The following is a 21700-nucleotide window of genomic DNA, read 5'->3' as shown; positions in this document are numbered from 1 at the left end:
GGTGCAAGTCATTCTTTAGGAGTACAGTACATTAACACGAAAAAAAGGAGTCTCTTTCGCGTTTGAACCAAAGCCATTACACATTTTCATCTACATTACAATTTACTTAATAAAACATTTCATGTAGTTTATATATGTAGTGCACTGATGTCGAGGTTTGTACGCTGCTATCAGTGAGAATTTGTGCTAATATATTTGCCTGAGAAAAACAAATATAAATTCCGCTAGATTTTTCTAAAATGTATATTCAGGGTATATTCTATTGTCACGATATATTGAGATTATTGGGTAAATGCGAATATTACGTTATTTGGGTAACACGACGCTTAAGTTATCAGCATGTGGCATCCATGCAATTGCAGCATCTCAAAAGGGCTATTTCTACTATTTACTTTCTGTAGATATTTAACAATAAATTTCTATAACGATTTACTACATTCTGGGTTGAAATACACGCAAACATTATATATTCATTCCGTGTGTTTCTGTAGCGACGTTTGAAGACACTATTCATTTGTCTTCTACTTTCCATCAACTGGGCAACAATGTACATTGTGAGAAGTATTAACAAATATTTCATGTCAAACTGATAGTGAGAACGCACTGTACAGAGATCTGGGTAAGCACAAACATAGCACAACTCTCAATATTTATCGAATAATCTGATGATATCTAAAGTCGACATCAAGTTTACGTTTTCAAAAGTTTGAAGCAAGTATATCTTGAAGATCTTTAGACAATGCTGTTTACTTTTGTCATAACTTTGTGTCTATCAGTTGGGAAATTGATAGCTGCAAGGAACACGACAAGAGGTCACAAGATGACGAGTCAAAATTTAGGGGATCTACTAAAATAAGGTTATTAGACGTGGAAGTGACTTTTTCATTTCGATCTGAACACAAGAGGATCGCAAAGTTTCGCAAATTTGAACGTTAATGAGCCTCAAGGAATCACATATGGAAAGGTCGCATACAACGGCAACCCTGAAAACGGAAAACGGCAGCATTTGCTGATTTTACAAAGAAAGGACTTCTCATTTTTAAATTTCATCTCGAACAGCTTTGAAAACTGGTTGAAATACATGGACACCAACTACTGGCAAAAAGTGAATAACGATGATTTTCCCTCACCATCCAAACGTAATGTCATGATTAAACTGTGCTCTGAGATTATTGTCTTAGAATTTGACGAGTTTCAAAAAGTTCCCGACTCAAGCAAAGAGTGGATTTTCGACACAGTTTCTTTTACTGACAGAAGACCAAAGTAGATGGGTATGCTCCTAAATGGAGAATTCGAGACCCTTATGATGTCGCTGCCGTTCCTTTTAAACAATCACGCTCTAATTGCTGGTGCAATTCGTCTGCTTTCATCTTGTCTAATTTCCTTCCTTTTCGAAAGACGATACACGAATTGCGATGCGTTGGTTGAAAATATACTGAAAGTTACGAATGGGTTCTCTTACGCTTCGAATCTAATGCTCAGCAGCTTTGAGTTGGACGCTCTCAGGTAAGACTAGTTTCCTCCTTTTCAAACGCTATTCAGGGGCGGCGGAAGCTCTTACAGATTGGGGTGCCGCCAACAAATTCCCAGAGTCACGTGACCATCAGCTTGTTTGAGAAGCCGCAGTCTTTACAGGCTTTCAATAGCTTACGAATTTTTAAACGATTGCGATATCCATTATAAAATAAATCTAATACCAAACACAATACATGATTCCTGTAAAACAATTGCCAAGCACTAGTACTAAGGCCCCCAAGTACCATAGTCGCTCGTCGGTACAAGAAACAAAATCGGTCGCAACGTCTATCAAGTTTATGTTATTCAGTAACTCTTTGTGCACATGTAAGAGTGAACAGTCATCTAGTCGTGTTCCTTCTCAAATTCTTGTTCAGCTTGCATGCACACCTATTTTGCTCCCGAAAAATACCTCTAATCGACAGCTATTGCGCCCTCTTCATGAGACTGTCGCTTACCAACTTCCCGGAGTCTGCGTCGATATAGAATCCCCAAATGCCCGTATCCACATGGTGGGCGTTGCATACCTGGCAGGGCACGGTTGAAGGAGTCCATGATGTGTGCGTGTGGCCTAGCTGGTGATCGGATTGGCAAACATATTGCTGAAGTACAAGGTCTCATTTACGGAGATCCAATTATTGGGAGATCTCAGACCCCAATTCAAATATTGGGAGGTCTGTCGCCCCTCGAAACCTTTATCTCCGCCGCCTCTGCTATTGTTCTGTACGTTCCCGCTATAGGAACCCTGTAAGAGTTTGAAAACGAGACATGGAGACATGCGAGTACAATACCAAATCACTTACAGCAATTTCAAGATATTTCGAAATCATGGACATTCGCTTGTGCATTTGCAACAGACAGCATTAGTTACGTCTTATTCAAAATTCGTGATAAGAAGGTACTCATGTTTGATCTCGACAGTAACGAGTACACTATAGAAAACATACTAGGCGACATTCCCGAAAGTTGGTATAATGAAGTCGTGTCCAGCGCTTTGAATTATAGACCACAATACAATCATGGTTTTTACAGCAAATTGGCGTTTCAGTAGAACACGAGTTTGGAAATTCTTCTACGAAAATCAAAATTTGGATTTGGAAAATATTTCCTAATTCTCATTTTGCACCATCTTTTCAAACAAGGACAAACTATGATCTAAAGAGCAATTATTTGACTTTTTCGACATTATTACAAGATGTACCTGATCAGCTTTCATTTGGTGCAATGGTATGGAATTTAGATTTAACAAGCATGCAGTGGTGGTTCAAAATTATAAAGAAATTTTCCTATATAAGTTCTTACGACGCTAGCTGCTGAATCGGTATCTGTTGTTACGTTGCACTTTCGACAAAATCTACACCACAACAACATAGATACGTGGCTCTTTAATGCTTCTGATAACGAATGGAGTTTGTTGACATCAACGTCGTCAATAAGAGCTCGATCAGCAATGTCATTTGTTGCCACCAATGAAACTAGTCCCATTTTATTTGGCGGAACTAAATCGGACTTCAGTTTTAATGACACATGGATAATGCATCTTGAGCCAAAGTTTCAGTGAAGACAATGCTGTCGAGACGTAGCTTATTCGGTTCGGCCTAGGATCGGTGTTCATCACGCAGCGGTCATGATGCAGTCCAAAATGTATGTATTTAGAAGACAATATGCTTCTTTGGCATGTCTAAATGATCTTTGGGTTTTTAGCTTCAACACAAGGAAATGGACCTCAACCGAAAGATGACCTAAATGCGTTGTGACCCTGCAAATTACTGCATTCCGACCTTATGCCCCCCAACAATTTTGCCAATCATCAAACACTTAATAATGACCGGCCCATTACAATATTTCATTTGCCGAATGCAATGTTCTCGAATTTAAATGTAACTTACTTTCTTCATTTTCTATTATGCTTCTAGAGACCAATTTCCCAATACGTTTGTTACTGCATGACTCTCTGTTGTTCATCTCTAAGCCACGTCTAATTCCTGCTACGAAAGACATGTTTACCAGTTAGCGACGGAAGCTTTTTCGAAGTCTTACATCTCACTTCCATAGGCTAACACCTGATAACACCTGATACTACTGCAAATCTATAATCGTTTCAGCTAGTAATTTTCGGAATACCTTGATATTCTCTGTAATTTACCTTGATAGCACTTCCCAACCACAATTTAAGTAATACTAAACACGATTCATATGCATTAATACATTCTCATCAATAACTTGATAGCAAATTTGTAACAAAGTTGGTGATGTAGATATAAATGTATGACAAAATTGTCAAAAATGATGAGTCACTTTCTAAATACCTCGTGTTGGCTTTCAAATCTAATTAAGAAGAACTGAAAGCATCCTGTATAAAATTGAAAGCCTGAAAGTATTGCCTATAGTGTAATACATACCTGATAACATGACCTAAAATTTCGCTAAATCTATCTAATATCGACGAGCATTTGAAAAGACTGTTGATAATCTTGTTAAGAGTTTATATAAATTAATAAAATAATGATTTGTCTCAGTGAGTACAGCAAAATTCATTCAATTAACTGAATATCGTGATCCTGCAAGCGGTGATCTTTAATTAATAGCGTAGTTTGACCTGTTTTGAAATTGCATTTGCAATAACGCTTTTCAGTTACATTTGTTCTTATCATTTATCAATAGGTGATTTCATGTGAACACGGCCACAACGCTATCCCAACACGTCTAGGTAGCCATTTGATTACAGCAATTAAAAACTGTTATATTCAACAATCTAGTTTCATAACAATGATTCAAATTCCACATTGATATAAAAGCTCTACTCAGTCTACATATTGCTATATAAAGGGGATTTGATCAGACGTTTAAGCGTCTCTCGTTTCCCAGCGTACGAAGAGCTCTATACAACAGATACCTTCTCCAAATCTCAGATATCTAACTATTTCAGACCGCCAGAGTAAAGACAAAGTACAGATATCCGGAGACGCACAAAGTAAGTGCATTTCTCAAACTTTACTTGACCATCTGACGGTGTCTGAAAACGAAATCAAAGGTGTGTTTTCAAAATGTTGAGAAGTTGTCGTGCAAAGCAAGTATCTATAACAACTACAATAATGTCAATACTTATCATCAGTTTATGTCTATCTGTTGGGCAATTTCAAAGCTTACGCAAGCGAAACAAAAGATCCCACGATAACAGGTTAACAACGACGATATCGTTTAAATGTGAGATCATCACATCTACATTTGGAGAATTTGACATGAACACAAGAGGATGGCAAACATTTCACGGCTGGATCATCAATGAACCATACGTAGAATCAGTGTCCTATGGAAAGGTAGCTTACAGCGTCGAGATTGGAAACCGAAAGCGACACCATTTACTCATTTCAGGATCAGAGGACACAGGTTTACAAGAAAGCAACGAGGATGGCATATTTGCAAACTGGTTGTACACTCTAGACACCAACTCGTGGCAGAACGTAGATAATGGAGACTTTCCTCCAATAGAATCAAGTCCTCTTTTGATTCAATTTTGCTCCAAGATTGTTGCATTTCAATTCGGTTATATGTTTGATAATTTCTCTATCCCCAGACAGGCCTGGGTATTTGACACAGTATCGCTGAACTGGCAGGAAACGCAACTGCACGGTTATTCTCGTTTCTATTTCAATTTTGATGACAATGAGGTCGCTGCGGTTCTAGCTTTTCAGTCACAAACTAATTGCTTATGCAATCAGTCTGCTTTTGTCTTGCTCTATTCTTCCGACTTTAGAAGTTCTATGCACGCAGTGCGATGTGTAAATCGAGAAGGCACTGAAAGCTACGAGTGGACTCACATCAAATCTAACATTAAAGAAACGTCACATTCTGCAGGCAAGTTTACAGCTTCTTCCTATTCAGGTAAAATCGTTCTTTATAATCCGGTCAAACAAACGTTGTGGACTTTTGAAAACGAGGCATGGAAATATATAACTGCAGTTCGATATCCTCTGCCATTAATTGGCGACGAGTCATTACCACAAACATTCCATAGTGCTGTTACAACGAAAAACAGCAATTTTATCGTATTCAACATTTTTACTAAAAAAGTACTAAATTTCAATCTGAAAAGTAATGAATGTATTATTGAAGATGTTGTAGGCAACATTCCCGGTAAAAGGTATAATGTACATACGAGCTTAGTTGAAGATCAAAAGACAATCGTCGTCTTTACATACGAGGCAATATCCGGAATATCACAAGTTTGGAAATTTATCTATGAAGTTAAAGTGTGGATATGGCAAATATTGTCACTGCCAGACCTTCACCCTGATGCTATAGAACTATCAACCTACACTTTGAAAGAGAACTATCTCACATTAGCCCAACCATTTACAGATGAACTTGAACAAGTTTCCTCGAGTTCATATATTTGGAACTTAGATCTAAGAAGCATGCAGTGGTCGAAAAAAGATGTTTTCAGTACTATTCTGGATGTGGCAAAGGACGGATACGAAGTTAGCTCCTGGTTTGATAGCTGTTGCTTTGTAGCACTTCGCAATCAAAACGATAAAAAAATTATGCAAGCGTGGATCTATAATAATACTGACAACGAAATAAGATTATTGGAATTGCCTTCAATAATTCCTCGCTCTTTGATGTCATTCGTTTCAGTTAATAAAACTTCTGCCATTCTCTTTGGTGGAAGGAATTCTAATTCATCCTTAAATGCTACGTTTGATGACGCATGGATAATTCAACTTCAACCAATGTTTAAGTGGAGACAAGCGGACCGAGACATAACTCATTCTGTTCGACCTAGCGCTCGTTTTAATCACGCAGCAACTGTAATGCAGTCTAAAATGTATGTATTTGGCGGAATGAATGCTTCCGAAGAATGTCTAAATGATGTTTGGGTATTTGATGTCAACTCAGAGAGATGGTCAGAACTGATAACTGACAATATAGGACCTAATTTCTCAAACAGTTCGGAATGCTATTGTTCTGCCGCTTCAACACCAGGTCAACTGCTAATCACTATACAGAGTACAGAACTAGACACAAGAAGCGGTTTCGCATACCATATAATGAGATTGCAAACGTGGCTGTTCATTGTACAGGACAAAACGTGGCATCTTATAGCAGATAACGATCTTGTAGACACTTCAACACGGAAAACATCTTTACCAAAATCTTTCATTTGGAGAGGATTTCTGCTCATGCTTGACACATTAAAAAGCAGGATCTATTATTTAACAGTCAGATGTCCAGCTGGATTTACCTCATCTAACATATCAGAGATATCTTGTCATTTTTGTAAAAAGGGATATTATAGAGAGACGATATTTTCTGATCCAGAATGCGTTCAATGTCCCAATGGTGTAACAACAATTAGTACAGGAGCTAGAAATATTGAAGAATGCAGCATGTGCAGTGTAGATCGCTGCAAATACGGCAAGTGTGTACCAGATTTCAACGAAGGAAGTATGAGACCGGCCTGTCAATGCTTTGTTGGATTTACCGGTTCTACATGCCAATATCCTACCTATTGGTTGATAGGAGCAGGAATTATTCTAGTCGTAGCATTAGTTTCATCTGGTGCAACAGCTTATCTCTTACTGCTCAACAGAAAAAGAAAGAGCGAACGTGCTTTGCGAAATGAAGTGACAGTGCTGACAAACGTATGGGAAATAGATGAAGATGAAGTGATGACTGGAGAACTAATTGGATCCGGAGCATCTGGATTCGTTTACAAGGCTTTCTACAGAAATATCACTGTAGCTGTAAAGAAGATGGTGGCTGTAGGTTTTTCCAAGTCTCTAGAAGACTTCGAAACGGAGATAATGTTCATGAGAACTGTAAGACACAAGAATATCGTTCTCTTTATTGGTGCGGGAAAGTTACAACTTGGAGACGTTCCTTTCCTTGTCATGGAATATATGGAGGGCGGATCTCTAAGAAATGTACTATACGATTTATCGATTGATATCAACTATGAGCGTAAGATAAAGTTTGCCATGGATTCTGCAAGAGGTATGTATTTTCTTCACACGTTAGAACCGCCTCGAATACATCGAGATCTGAAAAGCGATAATCTACTTGTAAGCAAAGACTGGATCGTTAAAGTGGCTGATTTCGGTTTAGGGAGAACCGTCAATGGTAACGTTAAACAGAACGATAAGCAACAGATTAGACGCCAGAATGCCTCACATCTCCAACATATTTCTCTGCTTCCCGAACGAGAAGATTTATCTTTCGCCGGTGTTGGAACTGCAAGATGGCGAGCTCCAGAATTTACTCTTCGAGAGCCATACGGTACCGCAGTTGACGTTTACAGGTTACTGGTATTACAGTTTACTTAACAAGATATAAGCATCTAAATAATAATATCCGTTTTTGTATTTTGCAGTTTTGGAATTGTGTTGTGGGAAATCTGGACAAGACAGCTTCCATTCGATCAATACAGTTTCGATTACGAAGTGACCGACGCTGTGGTTGCAAAGCAAAGACCTGTAATTCCTCAAGATTGTCCACAGCCGTTAGCAAGCATTATGAAATACTGTTGGTCACCCAGACCATCAGACAGACTTTCATTCAGTCAAATTATTTCGCAACTTAAATGTCTATAGAAATGAACATGTAGATTATTGTATTGCAGTTAGGAGCAGAATACTTTTGCTGCCATTAGTCAACTTCATGAAAGTAGTGTAGTTTAGTGTATCATTAAAAGCGGCAATAATTATATTTGTTTTGAATTTGGATTTGGTCATGCAAACATGGTAATGTAGTACTTTTGGCTACAAAATCAACTTTTATCTTTTTAACTAATGACAAATGTAAAGAGATAAAATTAAACTGTTGATCTACAAACCAATTCTTTTGTGTGTGATACAACGCATTTCTTCTTCAACCATATGCCAAATAGAACACTTATGGAAAACGCTTGGAGGGCAACCGTCCAATAGTCCCGCGCTTTCTATACAAAATTATACTAAGCAACTGTTTCTTTCTTGCAATTTAGTGTAGTAAGACATCACCTCCTGCTGCGCCTTTTCGGCTTCTGATTTACTTTCCTTTCATGACTTACCATGCCTAAGTATAATCTAATTTTGCTAGTAACCACGTAGTTTTAAAGTTAATCAAATAAATGTAAAAAGCGGAAACTAAGCTACCTGTAAAAGGGTATTGTAGATGATTGGTTATGGAAATTTATTCCAGTAATTATCAAAAGATTTATTATCTTTTTCAGACAATCAAAACCTCAGATTCTAAAGTTATGGCATTCTAAGAGAAGCTTAAGATGTTTCACTTGTAGATACCGGTTATTTAAATTAATTACGTTATTTATAAACAAATATTCAAAATATTTAATGTTGTTTACTAGAATATCTAATCTAACACAAATTAATTTATACAACAAGTAGTAACGCTAAATTAAAGTAATTATGTTATTTGTAATATATCTTATACCAATCAAAGTTGTTTACTAGGTTGACTGATCTAACAAATTTCTAACATGAATATACATGAATATACAAAAGTGACACGCGACTGTACACAGTTGACAATATACTTTGTAACTGCTCTAAAAAACTGAATATTTAGCTAGGACCAGTTAACAGCACTGTTTGATAGTACCATCAAAATGATATCAATTAATACTATAGCAGTAATATATAAGAAGTTGCGCATGCTTTGTTCACCGTTCTCATGTTGTCTGTTGCCGGTATGCAAAACCTTTCTTGGGATATTTTGATATTGCTATATATATACATATATATATATATATATATATATATATATATATATATATATATATATATATATATATATATACACACATATACGGGTACGTTGCGTTTAACAATATATTCTGGTTACGTTTTCACGTCCCCAATCTACTGCAAGAGTACGAAACAATACGGCGACGAGGATGCCGTATTTCTTAGAGATGTGGGACGGAGTAAAAGAGAATTGGGAACCGTGCAGCCGCTGATTTATATAGTGGTTAATCCCTATTCCGTATACGGTGCAGGTTAAAATATAGAAGTAAGAAACGAGTTGCTTTCTGGACATCGATTGCCTCAGAGACGTGCAAATTATTATGCAGCTTTTGCGTCTCCTAACAGCAGTAAAATTGAACGTTGGTGGACGTAAAGCAGAATTTAGATAAATAAATTCGGCTTACACTGAAACTGCATGATTCTATTGGAGAGGGTACTTCTATCATCATCGCAAATCGAAGATCAGTAATACACAAAATACTTATCGAACTGCGATGGTTGTTCTTTTCGTGTGAGTGGCTAGAATCATACCACTAAGAGACCTTTCAAGACAACTTTTTATGGGCATGCATGTACAGTGAGCGCTTGTTGAAACAACTTCTGACCCAAACATACAAAATCCCTTTATGAGATGTTTTAGCTGGTAATTAGCAGCAACTTTTGACGTAACTGAACGAGAATCGCTAAAGCCTGCTGAGGATATTCAACCTATAGCTTCCACTTCTACTAATTAAGGAGCATGTATAAGATGTAAAAAGAAATCACCAAAAGAGTATCAAGTGTCCAATTAAGACAAACGTCAATCAAATCCGAACTAGTCAGGTGTTTCATTTTAGTCGAATTTGAGTTCTAGAAGTCTTACAATTATAACTGTTGTGTATTGTGGCAGTCATCAGTGTAGTTCTTTCGAATCAGACAGGCAAATTAAGTGTCGTCTATTTGGTAAGATTAGTTACATATAGAGAGTTTCTGAAATCATCTGCTGAAGTGGTACTGCCAAATTCTGACTACGATTTTATCAAATTCTAGCAGAGCTATTGTTCCAGTGTCTTCCGATCCCCAAACAAGAAGACCCACACATGCTGTGAAGGATGTGCAACCATTTGATTAGATATGCAGTTGCCAGAATTTTGGACACGAATTCGGTTACTTAATCTTTTAATTTAGCATCACCACTTACTATCATTAATCTGATAACGTGGAAGGGCTAGAATGAGCCACACCCACTCGGTGAAAACGGATCATCATGTGTTGTGTGCATTGAAGTTCAACCTACTACACTTTTGGGATACTTCACTGTGAGTCTAAACGAGAGAATCAGCCTACTAGTCTATATTGCTCTGTTCGGAATCTTGAAAGCGATTTCAGGGGTTACAACCTCTCCTTTTTCAATAGGCGTGCTTCACAACTGAAAAAGAAGAGAATGTATAGTCTTGCACTCAGACGTATAGTAAGGCAATTTGTGGTGGCTGCTGTCTTTGCGCACACTATCAGATTGCAATACGGTTCTGCTTTGGCTACCTTTTTTAACATTCTAGTCTGACTACTCAAGACTATGCACACTAAAAGTACAGTGGACCATTTCCGCACGTAACGGCGTAATCAATGCTCCTGATTTGCAAATATTTCTACAGGTGAATGCATTATTCTACATGTACGTATAATATAGTCAGCCTAGCAGATTAGTATTTAATCATAGCAATATATATATATATATATATATGCATTAGAAGAGATAAATTAGTTAACGCTTTACGACTGCTAGTAGCTAGATCAACCCCCTTTGTCAAATATTTATGGATCCGGGGCTGATTTCTACCTATATATGTTTCACGAAAAGAAATCAATATCCTGCGTGGATAGACATGTGCGGTTAGATATTGATATCATGCACTCCCAACAAGTTTGGTTTGTTTTAGTGTTAGAAGATTGCTGTCCACGTCAGCTTCAATCAATATTTGATATACATGCAGAACTTTACCGACCAGGTCTGGCTGTTGCATAATAAGCTTCACATGAATGTGTGATTGCAGTCAAGCTCTGACTGGGAATTCCTATCTTTTATATTTTCCTAAGGCTATATGTTGTATGTGTGAACATGTACAATTGATTCATTCGGAGACCATCTCTTTGGATGTGGTCACGGTTCTCTTACGATCTAGACGTTATAACGCTCTTCGAGACATCATCTATCACACGTTACTTGTTCATGATGCTGGTTCACGGTTTGAGGGGCGTTGCATTATCACTTCTGTCAATCGCCCTGGGATGTCGATCATTCGAATTTCGCAAACGGCAAGCCTACATATTTTAATGTTTTCATTTGGAATGCCATGCAGTCTTTATACATGTAGTAGTTACTGTACCATCTTTAACTTCGGCTGGAGCTGCTGCATTCAACTGCATTACTGTGGTGATGCGATATAAATAATTATTATATATTATTTGCCGGAGATGTAGTAAAAGAAGCTCATGACTAGGCAGACGTGAAAGCTGCAGACGGATATTTCTACCTTTTGATAGTTTAAACACTTGGTTTTTGGACACCTGCTACTTTAGCTACACTAAGAATAATTGCCTCTAAAACAATGACAAAAACTAGACTTTAATTTAATCAAGCATTTAGTAATTTGTTAGAGCAATTATCATCTGTTCGTTATTGGCAGTTTAATGCTAGAATTTGACATGATAGATTAGATTTAGCAGTGGATACAGAACAGTAGGATTTACTCACTGTATAAATCAAAATCAATATATATGCGATAAAAATGAATATGCAGTTTTCGGAAATTATAGATTAGCAAAATTGAAAAAGTTAACAGCAAAAATTAGATTTAGTGCAAATGATCAATTTTAGCTTTAGCTAGTCTGAAAATAATAAATTTTACGATTAGCAACGCAAAAAGGGTCGATACTGAATTATATCCACTTCTGCATCACTGCAGGTGCCCGGCGTAGGAAACAGGGGGCTGGGGGAATGAAGCGCACTCGCTCAGTGTAGTAATTAAAATTTCTGTGTCCGTGACTTTTGCGAATCTGTTTACGGTCTGGCAATCGACGTAGATCTGTATCCACGGTACATTCCTTCCCCCGCCGCTCGTGAACATCTTCCTACACCACTGAGATATAAAGGAGTCCGAGATGGAACAAGCGATCGAAAGCGGACTTTACAGCTAAGCGGACGGTTCGTCCTAACCCTCCAAACCCGGCCCCCGCCTAAATATATACGACCTGCAAGCACTATGTAAAGCAGGTTCTAAGTTACTAAACACATTCAAATCACAAATAAATTGCTAAAAGTCGCCTCTTTTAGAACCTAAATATGAAAGCACTAAAGTGCTATTCCTCGCTGCTAGCCTATACGGAAAGCTTCTGCAAACGTACTGGCACATAATAGATGACATTCAATACCACGTGGGATTGCCGAATTCATGCAGTACCTCTTGAAATCATGCAAAGACATCATTACATCAACAGGCACGCTAATTTGCACCAGCGATAACAATGAGCGCATGCGGTGCATGAGTTTGGCATGCCGTTGAAACGTCTAGTAGGAAGTATTAACCTTAGCGCATGCGCGCTCGACTAAATTAAGTTCAGTTTCTAGAGGCATCAAATCTAAAATCGCGCTTGAATTAGAGCTAATGTAATACTGGTGTTTATTTAATTAGTTATGTAATTGTTATTTAAGAAATTTGAAAGATTAATATTCCATGAGTCGAGTACACGTTTACTGTAGACATTGCGGTCGCTGTGAAGAGCGGCGAGCGATCTGATATTCTAATCAATGGTCCAAACAATGTTAGAAATCTTATGCAACGTTGCTGGAATGGTGATTCGCGTTCGAGGCCGTCCTGTAGTAAAGTTGTACTAAATCAGTTCTGAAGGAACTTATTGACGAACAAAAAGGCAGTAAAGACAGCGAGAAACAAACAATTTGTGCAATTGTGATTATAAAACGCAAGTTGTGCAAATCTCTGTAGCTGGAAAATTGCAGTAGCTAAACAATGTCTAGAGAAGGGAAGCAAGCAATACTCAAACAGGTAGAAAAAACCATTTATCAATTAAGTAAAAAATTTGCAAAAATTGAGACGTGTATTGTTCATATTGAGCAAACAAATGAGGAAGCTATATACAATTTAAAAATACAGAAAGTGCAAATAGTATTGTAGCTAGTATTTATATAATCTTTTATAATGTTGTAAGTATAGCTAGCCAGCTAGACAAACAGTCACAAACAGGAAGTCGTTCAAGCTGTATGCTTGAGTAAATTGTTTGTTAAGTCACGTGACTTTACAGAGTAAAGTGCAAGGTACCACAAACCTTTTAATTGTTACATAACGTTTAATAAAATAAATAAGGTAATTAAAGAAAACTTAAGCCTTATAGATAAATAGAGTCTTGATAATATCAAGTAACCGCGCTACAAAATCTATTTTAGAAACAGTTAGCAGAATTGCTGCCAATAATGTTAAAGTCTATTAATTAATAATAAAATAATAGACTCATTAAAAACACTGAAACTAGAAACCTGTTCAAACCGGAATTGTCAAAATACTAACTGTTACCTTTACGTACGCGTGTGTAACAAGTTTAGTAGAGAAATCTAACTGTTTTCTCTCTCTACTCTGTTCTCGCTCAATTTGAATTGCCTTACGTCCCTATATCAATGATTTCCGCTAGCAAAGAACCTACACGTATACACACCGGACCATGTTACAATATGGCAGTCACATGGTACTAAAGTCAGGCGGAGATATCGTTTTCAAACTGGAATTCGTACGGTAGCTTTTCCGATCGGATCGCGATCCATTTCTGGTCAAAATCACAGTTTGATTTCCTGACTTTCTTTTTGACATTGTATTGTAATTACGTAACAGTTTATTTCAGTTGCATTGATCTTATCAATTAATTATATTTGCACACCATTATGACACCTGTATAAGTATAGCTATGTAATTACCGAATTTTGAAAATAGCTATTTCTGCAAATCACTTTCTTTAGTAACGGATTGTCGAACTGTGAACTATTACTCAACACCGATTTAAAATATTCAACAATAAATTTCACTAAGATTGGTCACATTCCATATTGCTATAGATGCTCTACTCGTACATATTGCTATATATACCAAGGTTTAACCAAAACGTTTATTCAGTTTTCATTTCCCACCGTCCGAAGAGCTCCAGACAACAAACACACTTCGTGAACTCTCAACAGAAGTCTAATTTGACTGATCTTGTGACGACACGGGAGGAACATCTGAATACGTACAAAGAAAAACGTCTAAAAGAATATCTGACGGTCTCTAAAGTCGACAAAGTTTGTGTTTTCAAAATTTTGACAACTTGTCGTTCAAAGCAAGTACCTATACGAACCACGATTATGTCAGCTCTTGCTCTCATTCTATGTCTATCGGTTGGGCAAGCCCACATCTTAGAAAAACCAAATCAAAGGTCACAAGACACGCAGGTAACAGCTAGCCTCGCAAGCCAGGCTCTTCCGCGCAGTCGCTGAGCTAACCGCACGTGAATCACACGAGGAGGAGGAGCTTTTATCGGAATTGCTCCAGCGTGAGAAGAGCCTGGTCGCTTTCGAGAACGTCATAGTGACGTGGGACCCCCGATCCGGTTTCATAGCTTGATAAAGCTAATTCGATTTCCTAAAGAGCTCGTTTATGTAATTGCGCTGATACATGAAGCAGAGAGGTAGCCCTCCGCGGAGAGCGCGTGAACACGAAATCCAGTGAAGCCGTTGACGGACGAAGTGCTGGTGAATAATGAGCGTAGGAATGGCCTACATGGGACTGGTCCGCTGAACCTACACTCTCCAGCAACGTTTCGTTCTACTGAACTCATCTGCAGGTTTGCGCGAATTGAAACAGACGTAGAACTATTCACCACTCCTGCGCGTCTACTCTGACATCTGGAGTCTGTGGGGAAAATGGTGTGAGAACTGCCTGCCCAGTTTCACTCAACGGTTCATGAAAACAGTGGCCTAGAGCTTGTTGACCTCTCCACGTCATGATCAGATTGGCGTGTATTGCTAACGCAGTCTATGTGACGGTACTTTCCACTCAGCAAGCAGCACTTTTGTACGATATTGACTCTCCTCACGGTGAACTGGAAACATCTAGGCATGGGAAAACAGCAGTGCAGTGGACCTACCATGTTCAGGAAGTGTAGAGTTGACTCGTAGTTGCACGTGTACTACGTACGACTTGTTTCAATGCACGGTTTCTGACTGCTACATATATACACTAACCGCGTAGAATGAGTTCATTTCTCAAACTACCGCGATGCAGATCTAGATTCGGCGGTGTGCTGTTGGCGAAACTGAATGCTGAAAAGGAGTCGTGACAATGCAGAATATTACATGGCTGAGCTGTCTACATGCGAACTAGAAGCGAACGATGATGTCAACTACGTACTTTGTGCAAAACAAGCAAGTGCGTGAAGCGATGTCGCGTGTTCTCAACTTTCATACCTACATGCTTACCTAATAGCATTAGCTTTATCAAGCTATGAAACCGGATCGGGGGTCCCACGTCACTATGACGTTCTCGAAAGCGACCAGGCTGTTCTCGCGCTGGAGCAATTCCGGTAAAAGCTCCTCCTCCTCGTGTGATTCACGTGCGGTTAGCTCAGCGACTGCGCGGAAGAGCCTGGCTTGCGAGGCTAGATAACAGCGACAGCACCTGTTCAAAGAGAGATAATGAAAAATAACTATATTTTTCAATTTGATATTAACACAAGAGGTTGGCAAATTTTTACCAATTGGAAGATTAATGAACCTCTAGCCACCATGTATGGGAAAATCACTTACAGCGTCAATGTCAGAAACCAAAAACGGCAACATCTACTAGTTTCAGGTGCGAAGAGACCTCTTTCATATTTAGAAAAGAAGACGGGTATTTTTGCAAACTGGTTGTACACAGTCAACACCAACTCGTGGCAAAACGTGGGTGATGGCAACATTCCTCCAATAGACACCGCTCCCGTCATGATTCAACTTTGCGCAAAAATTATTGCTCTAGAATCCGATGAGCTAAGAAGTGGTAAGGTTTCTAACTTAACCGGAGCGTGGATATTTGACACAGTCTTGCTCAACTGGCAGAAGACACAAGTAGACGTAGATGATCGTCGTGGTTTTTCTGGTTTCATTATAAAATCACCGAAACTTGGAACCTACAGGTGGCTGCAGTTGCCGTTCAAGTTCAGTCACAAAATAATTGCCGAAGCAATCAGACCGCTTTTGTCTTGCTTCATTCCTCAGACTTTCGAATTTCTACGTACGAGTGCGATGTGTAAATCAAAATGGCACTGAAAGATACAAATGGATTAGCCTCACCTCCGACATTCAAAACGGTTGTTACGTTCAAAGGTAAAGTACTCACCTGAGACACACTCTCTAGCTTCTTCCTATTCAAGTACCATTACTCTTTATGATCCGGCTAACCAAACGTTGTAAAAGTTTGAAAATAGGACGTGGACAAATTTAACTGCAGTTTCCTATAATCAGCAATCATTTCACGACGCTTCACTATCACACAAATTTGGCTGTACTGTCGCAAATAACAACAGCATTTTTATCGTTTTCAACAACCTTGATAACAAAGTGCTGATTTTTGATTTGAAACGTAATTCATTTATTATTGAAGACGTTGCAGGCGAAATTCCTTATCAGCGGTATAATATTGTGTCTACGTTAGTTGAAATGCAGAATACAATAATTGTCTTTACACTCGATGAGCTTTTTGAGAAAACTATAGTTTGGAAATTTATCTACAAACGTAAAATTTGAACATGGCAGAGACTGTCCAGTCCTGCCCTTCTACCTTCGACTTTAGAAGTATCAACTCATGCTCTCTATAGCAACCATTTCACATGTGCACCTATGGTCATAAAGAAAACTGATCAAGATTTATGGAGTGCAGTTATTTGGAATTTAGATCTAACAAGCATGCAGTGGTGGAAGAAACAAGTTTCTAATTCTATTCCTGACAAAAATTTAAGCTATTGCAATTATAAAACTAGCTGCTGAATTGGTAGCTGCTGTTTTATTACACTTTCTAAAAATATCAACCAAAAATTTATAGAAGCGTTGATATACAATGCTACGGACAATGCACTAAAATTATTGATATCAAATTTCTTCATAACAGTTCGCTATTTTATGTCGTTTGTTGCAGTCAATAAAACTACAGCTATCGTATTTGGCGGAAAAACATTTATTAGCGTGTCCAATGATGCTATATTGAATGAATCATGGATAATGCACCTTCAACCGATGTTGCAGTCGAAGCAAGCTACTGTAGACATAAGTTATTTTGTTCGACCTAGCGCAAGCTTTCATCACGCAGCGGTCATGATGCAGTCTAAAATGTATGTATTTGGTGGAATACATGTTTCCGAAGCATGTCTAAGTGATCTCTGGGTGTTTGATGTTATAACAGAGAGATGGGCAGAACTGATAGCTGACAATAGAGGACCTAGTTTCTTGAACGCTGACATATGCAAATATTCTGCCACCTCCACACGAGGCCAACTATTTATCAATGTAGAATATATGTACAATCCTGTAAGTCACCGTTACAAACACAGCAGACGAGAAACATGGATGTTAATTGTACACGTCAAAACGTGGTATCGCATTGCACTTTATCAAGACAGAGACTATTCAGTCAACGTGTTAAAAGTACTGTTATCAGAAACATATTATTGGAAAGGGTTTCTTGTCATGCTTGACCGACTCCAAAGAAATATCAACTATTTAGCAGTCAGATGTCCAGCCGGATCTTATTATTCCTCTAATATTTTTGAACGACCTTGTCATTTTTGCATAAAAGGATATTACAGATAGACAATGTTCGCTGATCCAGATTGTGTCAGGTGTCCAAACGATCTGACGACCGCCATAAATGGAAGTCGCAAGATTTCAGAATGTCCTGTTTGCGATGTCAATCGTTGCAAATATGGTAAGTGTGTACCTCAATTCAACGGCGGAAGTCTGCAACCAGCCTGTCAATGTTACGTTGGCTTCACTGGTTCTACATGCCAATATCCTACCTACTTTCTCATAGGAGCAGGAATCATTCTAATCGTTGCTGTCACTACCGCTGGCGTAACAGCTTATATCTTAGTGCTAACCAGAAAAAGGAATAGTGACCGTGCTTGGCGAAATGAAGTAACCGTGTTAACCAATGCATGGCAAATAGATGAAAATGAAGTAACGTCAGGAGAAGTACTTGGATCTGGTGTATCTGGAAGCGTTTACAAAGGTTTCTACAGAAATATCAATGTTGTTGTAAAGAAGATGATGGCTGTCGGCTTACCCAAGTTCATAGAAAATTTCGAAACGGAGATGATATTTATGAGAACTGTAAGACATAAGAATATCGTTCTTTTCATTGGCGCTGGAAAGTCACAACCAGAAGACGTTCCTTTTCTTGTCATGGAATATATGGAGTGCGGATCTTTAAGAAATGTACTACGCAATTTATCGATTGATATCGACTATGAGCGTAAGCTATCATTTGCCATGGATTCAGCGAAAGGCATGCATTTTCTTCACACGCTGAAACCGCCTCGAATACATCGAGATTTAGAAAGCGATAATCTTTTGGTAAGCAAAGACTGGATTGTTAAAGTGGCTGATTTCGGTTTAGGGAGGAACGTTAACGCTAACGTCAAACAGAACAATAAACAACAAAACAGACGCAAAGATCGCTCAAATCCTCAAAATATTTCTCTACTTCCAGAACGAGAAGGTTTATCTTTTGCAGGTGTTAGAACTGCGAGATGGCGAGCTCCAGAATTCACTCTTCGACAGCCATATGATACCGCAGTAGACGTTCATAGGTATTATAGTTATAAAATATATACAGCTAAGTAATAACATTGACACTTCTATTTGCAGTTTTGAAATTGTGTTATGGGAAACCTGGACAAGAAAGCTTCCATTCGATTAATAGAGCTTCGATTATGAAGTGACCGACGCCATAGTTGGAAATGAAAGACCTGTAATTCCACGAGATTGTCCACAGCCGTTAACCATGATAATGAAAACTTGCTGGTCACCCAGGCCATCAGACAGACTTTCGTTCGGTCAAGTTATTTCGCAACTTAAATCTTTAGGCAACAAGTAGATTACAATGTTGCAGATAGCAGGTGAATGTGTTTTGTTGCTGGTAAGCAACTTCATGCAACTTGTCTAACTTAACATCTTCTACAATTTCATTTTATTGCAAATTATATTTTGTCACGCAAACATAGTAACGTATTTCTTTCATCTTTCACAATTTAATTTTATTGCAATTTGAATTTTGTCACGCAAACATAATAACGTATTTCGTTCGGATATGTTATCAAATAGTATACAACTTATATAGATAAATATTTCGAATTGTTGATCCAGAAAACAATTCGTTTGCATGTGATCCAACGCAATTGTGCTTCAATATTATGCCAATTAGGCTTTGTATATACAACCTGTAAACAGGTATAGTGTGGCAAACGTTTTCCAAACTGTGGATAGAAAAATTTGCCATTTATATAAGCCCCGTTTATATCTTATCATTTGTATTTTACTCTAAATGTTATATCTGTACATCACTACGGCTATAGTGTCGGTCAAAGTTTCTTGCTATCAGACACAGATCTTGACTGGATAGATCCATTGATTAATCAGATGTTTAACATCCTATCTATCTATCTCTCTCTCTCTCTCTCTCTCTCTCTCTCTCTCTCTCTCTCTCTCTCTCTCTCTCTCTCTCTCTCTCTCTCTCTCTCTCTCTCTCTCTCTCTCTCTCTATATATATATATATATATATATATATATATATATATATATATATATAAAGGAGAGGTGTCTGTCTGTCTGTATGTTTGTCTGTCTGTCTGTTGTCCGTCCGTACGAGCGTTTCTCAAAAACGTTGAGTCCGATCTCGGCTGAATTTGGCTCGCGCTCGCCGAATTCATTCGCGTCGAAAGTGAGACTGTGGTCGTCTTCCTGATTTCTTCCACGACGACGCGATTTCCCGCCGATCGCACTCGCTTCCGCTCTCGCGCGAATATCTGCGGAACGGCGCATCGTATCTCCATCCAATTTAGACTGCCCGTTCCCGACATCGGACGGTACGCGCCGAGCGTGTCGTTTATTGCGGGCGACGCCGGGAAACTGAAGATATTTTTGCTGATATCCGGGTCTTGAAAAAGTACGCCCACAGTCGTTTGCCAGTCTACAACCGTCGAAGAGCTGCCGTGTTTGATGCACCTGTTCCCCAAGACGCCAGCAACGTCTTCGAAGACACGACGTTCAGCGGGACTGTCGAAATGACGAGAGTCGTTACGAGTCGTGACTTCGTTAGATACGGGGAACGGATTATCCGGGTGAGTACTGCATGTGACTTTCAGTTCTGCTCTGATAGATTCGTCTAACTGCACGTGACTTTATTTCATTCTACGGGACAGCGCAATATCCGGGCGTGCTATACGATTGCAAGTGTATACACTACATTTTTATTCACTGCAATCATTCATGGCCAACATCACCTATGATACCATCAAACGCATTTTTAGATACTTTCTACTTTAATCTCTACCTATAAATGCGACCTGTCTCTCCTCCACTTCCGTGTTGTATTGGCTCTATGACAAACGTGTGTGTCAACTGCGGTGCTATGAAGTGGAAAGGAGAAGCATCTGGCATGTGTTGTCCCCCGCGCGAAGCCGGGCATTGGAGCTTGTACTATAATACGCGAACGCTCGGGAACGCCTACTTCCGTCTGTCCACATGTCCACCTGTCCACATGTATGTCTGTAACGCACCGATCGATACGACGCCGGTCTCGGATCGTCGCGAAACGCGGCGGGCCGGTCGAGATTGCGATTCTGAGACGAACGGTCGCGTCGGATTTCGCCCGGAGTGACTCCTACGGCCCGTGCCGAGACTTTGGCGGTCTGAAATAAGGAGTATCGGTATTTGGCACCGTAGACTCTGTTGCGTGCGTTAGCGACAAGCTAGCGCGTTACGTACAAATTCACGCGAAGTTTGTACAGTCGAGAGAAGCCACTTTCGTGCGGGGGAGACGAGACGGAAGGCTGCTCACGCAACGTCATGGATAATCTCACCTATCAAGTAAATCAACACTAGACTGAACATTGCAGTAGATCGCGTCTGCTTTTTAGCTATAGTTACAGATATTTCAAGTAGTAGAAATAGGCTATTGATTGATGAACACTAGGTTTGCGTATGAAGCATGTTTTAAAAATATTTATAACTACTAGACAACAGCTATGCACTGCCAGTGCAGTGAGTTTGAAACATACCAATTATTGCCTCCAGAGCTACAACTCTTAAATAATTATTCTAGATGACATCAGTGTTAAATTTAGTAGTTATAATAGCAGAGACAATGTTGCAGACATTTACAGTT

The 21700-nt window shown here is 38.9% G+C and overlaps 3 protein-coding genes across 4 annotated transcripts; all 3 read left to right on the top strand.

Annotated features, from left to right (window-relative positions):
- Nucleotides 1-4386: 4386 nt before the first annotated feature.
- Nucleotides 4387-6001, top strand: LOC134194354 (uncharacterized). Its single transcript, XM_062663280.1, has 3 exons — nt 4387-4489; nt 4550-5891; nt 5963-6001. Exons 2-3 carry the CDS (start codon nt 4563-4565, stop codon nt 5999-6001), a joined length of 1368 nt encoding a protein of 455 aa, XP_062519264.1. The 5' UTR covers nt 4387-4489; nt 4550-4562.
- Nucleotides 6002-6057: 56 nt separating this feature from the next.
- Nucleotides 6058-8151, top strand: LOC134194183 (uncharacterized). 2 transcript variants are annotated; one of them, XM_062663103.1, is made up of 2 exons: nt 6058-7816; nt 7889-8151. In XM_062663103.1, the coding sequence occupies exons 1-2, from the start codon at nt 6060-6062 to the stop codon at nt 8106-8108; spliced, it is 1977 nt and encodes a 658-aa protein (XP_062519087.1). In that variant the 5' UTR covers nt 6058-6059; the 3' UTR covers nt 8109-8151. The 2 variants fall into 2 exon arrangements, with proteins under 2 accessions (XP_062519087.1, XP_062519088.1); XM_062663104.1 differs by having other exon boundaries at nt 6058-7823.
- A 10523-nt stretch (nt 8152-18674) lies between these two features.
- LOC134194391 (probable serine/threonine-protein kinase drkC) lies at nt 18675-19516 on the top strand. The gene is made up of 2 exons (XM_062663321.1): nt 18675-19124; nt 19183-19516. Exons 1-2 carry the CDS (start codon nt 18718-18720, stop codon nt 19232-19234), a joined length of 459 nt encoding a protein of 152 aa, XP_062519305.1. The 5' UTR covers nt 18675-18717; the 3' UTR covers nt 19235-19516.
- The last annotated feature ends 2184 nt before the right edge of the window (nt 19517-21700 follow it).

Source organism: Corticium candelabrum, chromosome 18, assembly GCF_963422355.1.
Source record: "Corticium candelabrum chromosome 18, ooCorCand1.1, whole genome shotgun sequence".
Lineage (NCBI taxonomy): Eukaryota > Metazoa > Porifera > Homoscleromorpha > Homosclerophorida > Plakinidae > Corticium > Corticium candelabrum.
Note: the sequence above shows the minus strand (reverse complement) of the source record. Positions and strands in the feature narration are given on the sequence as shown.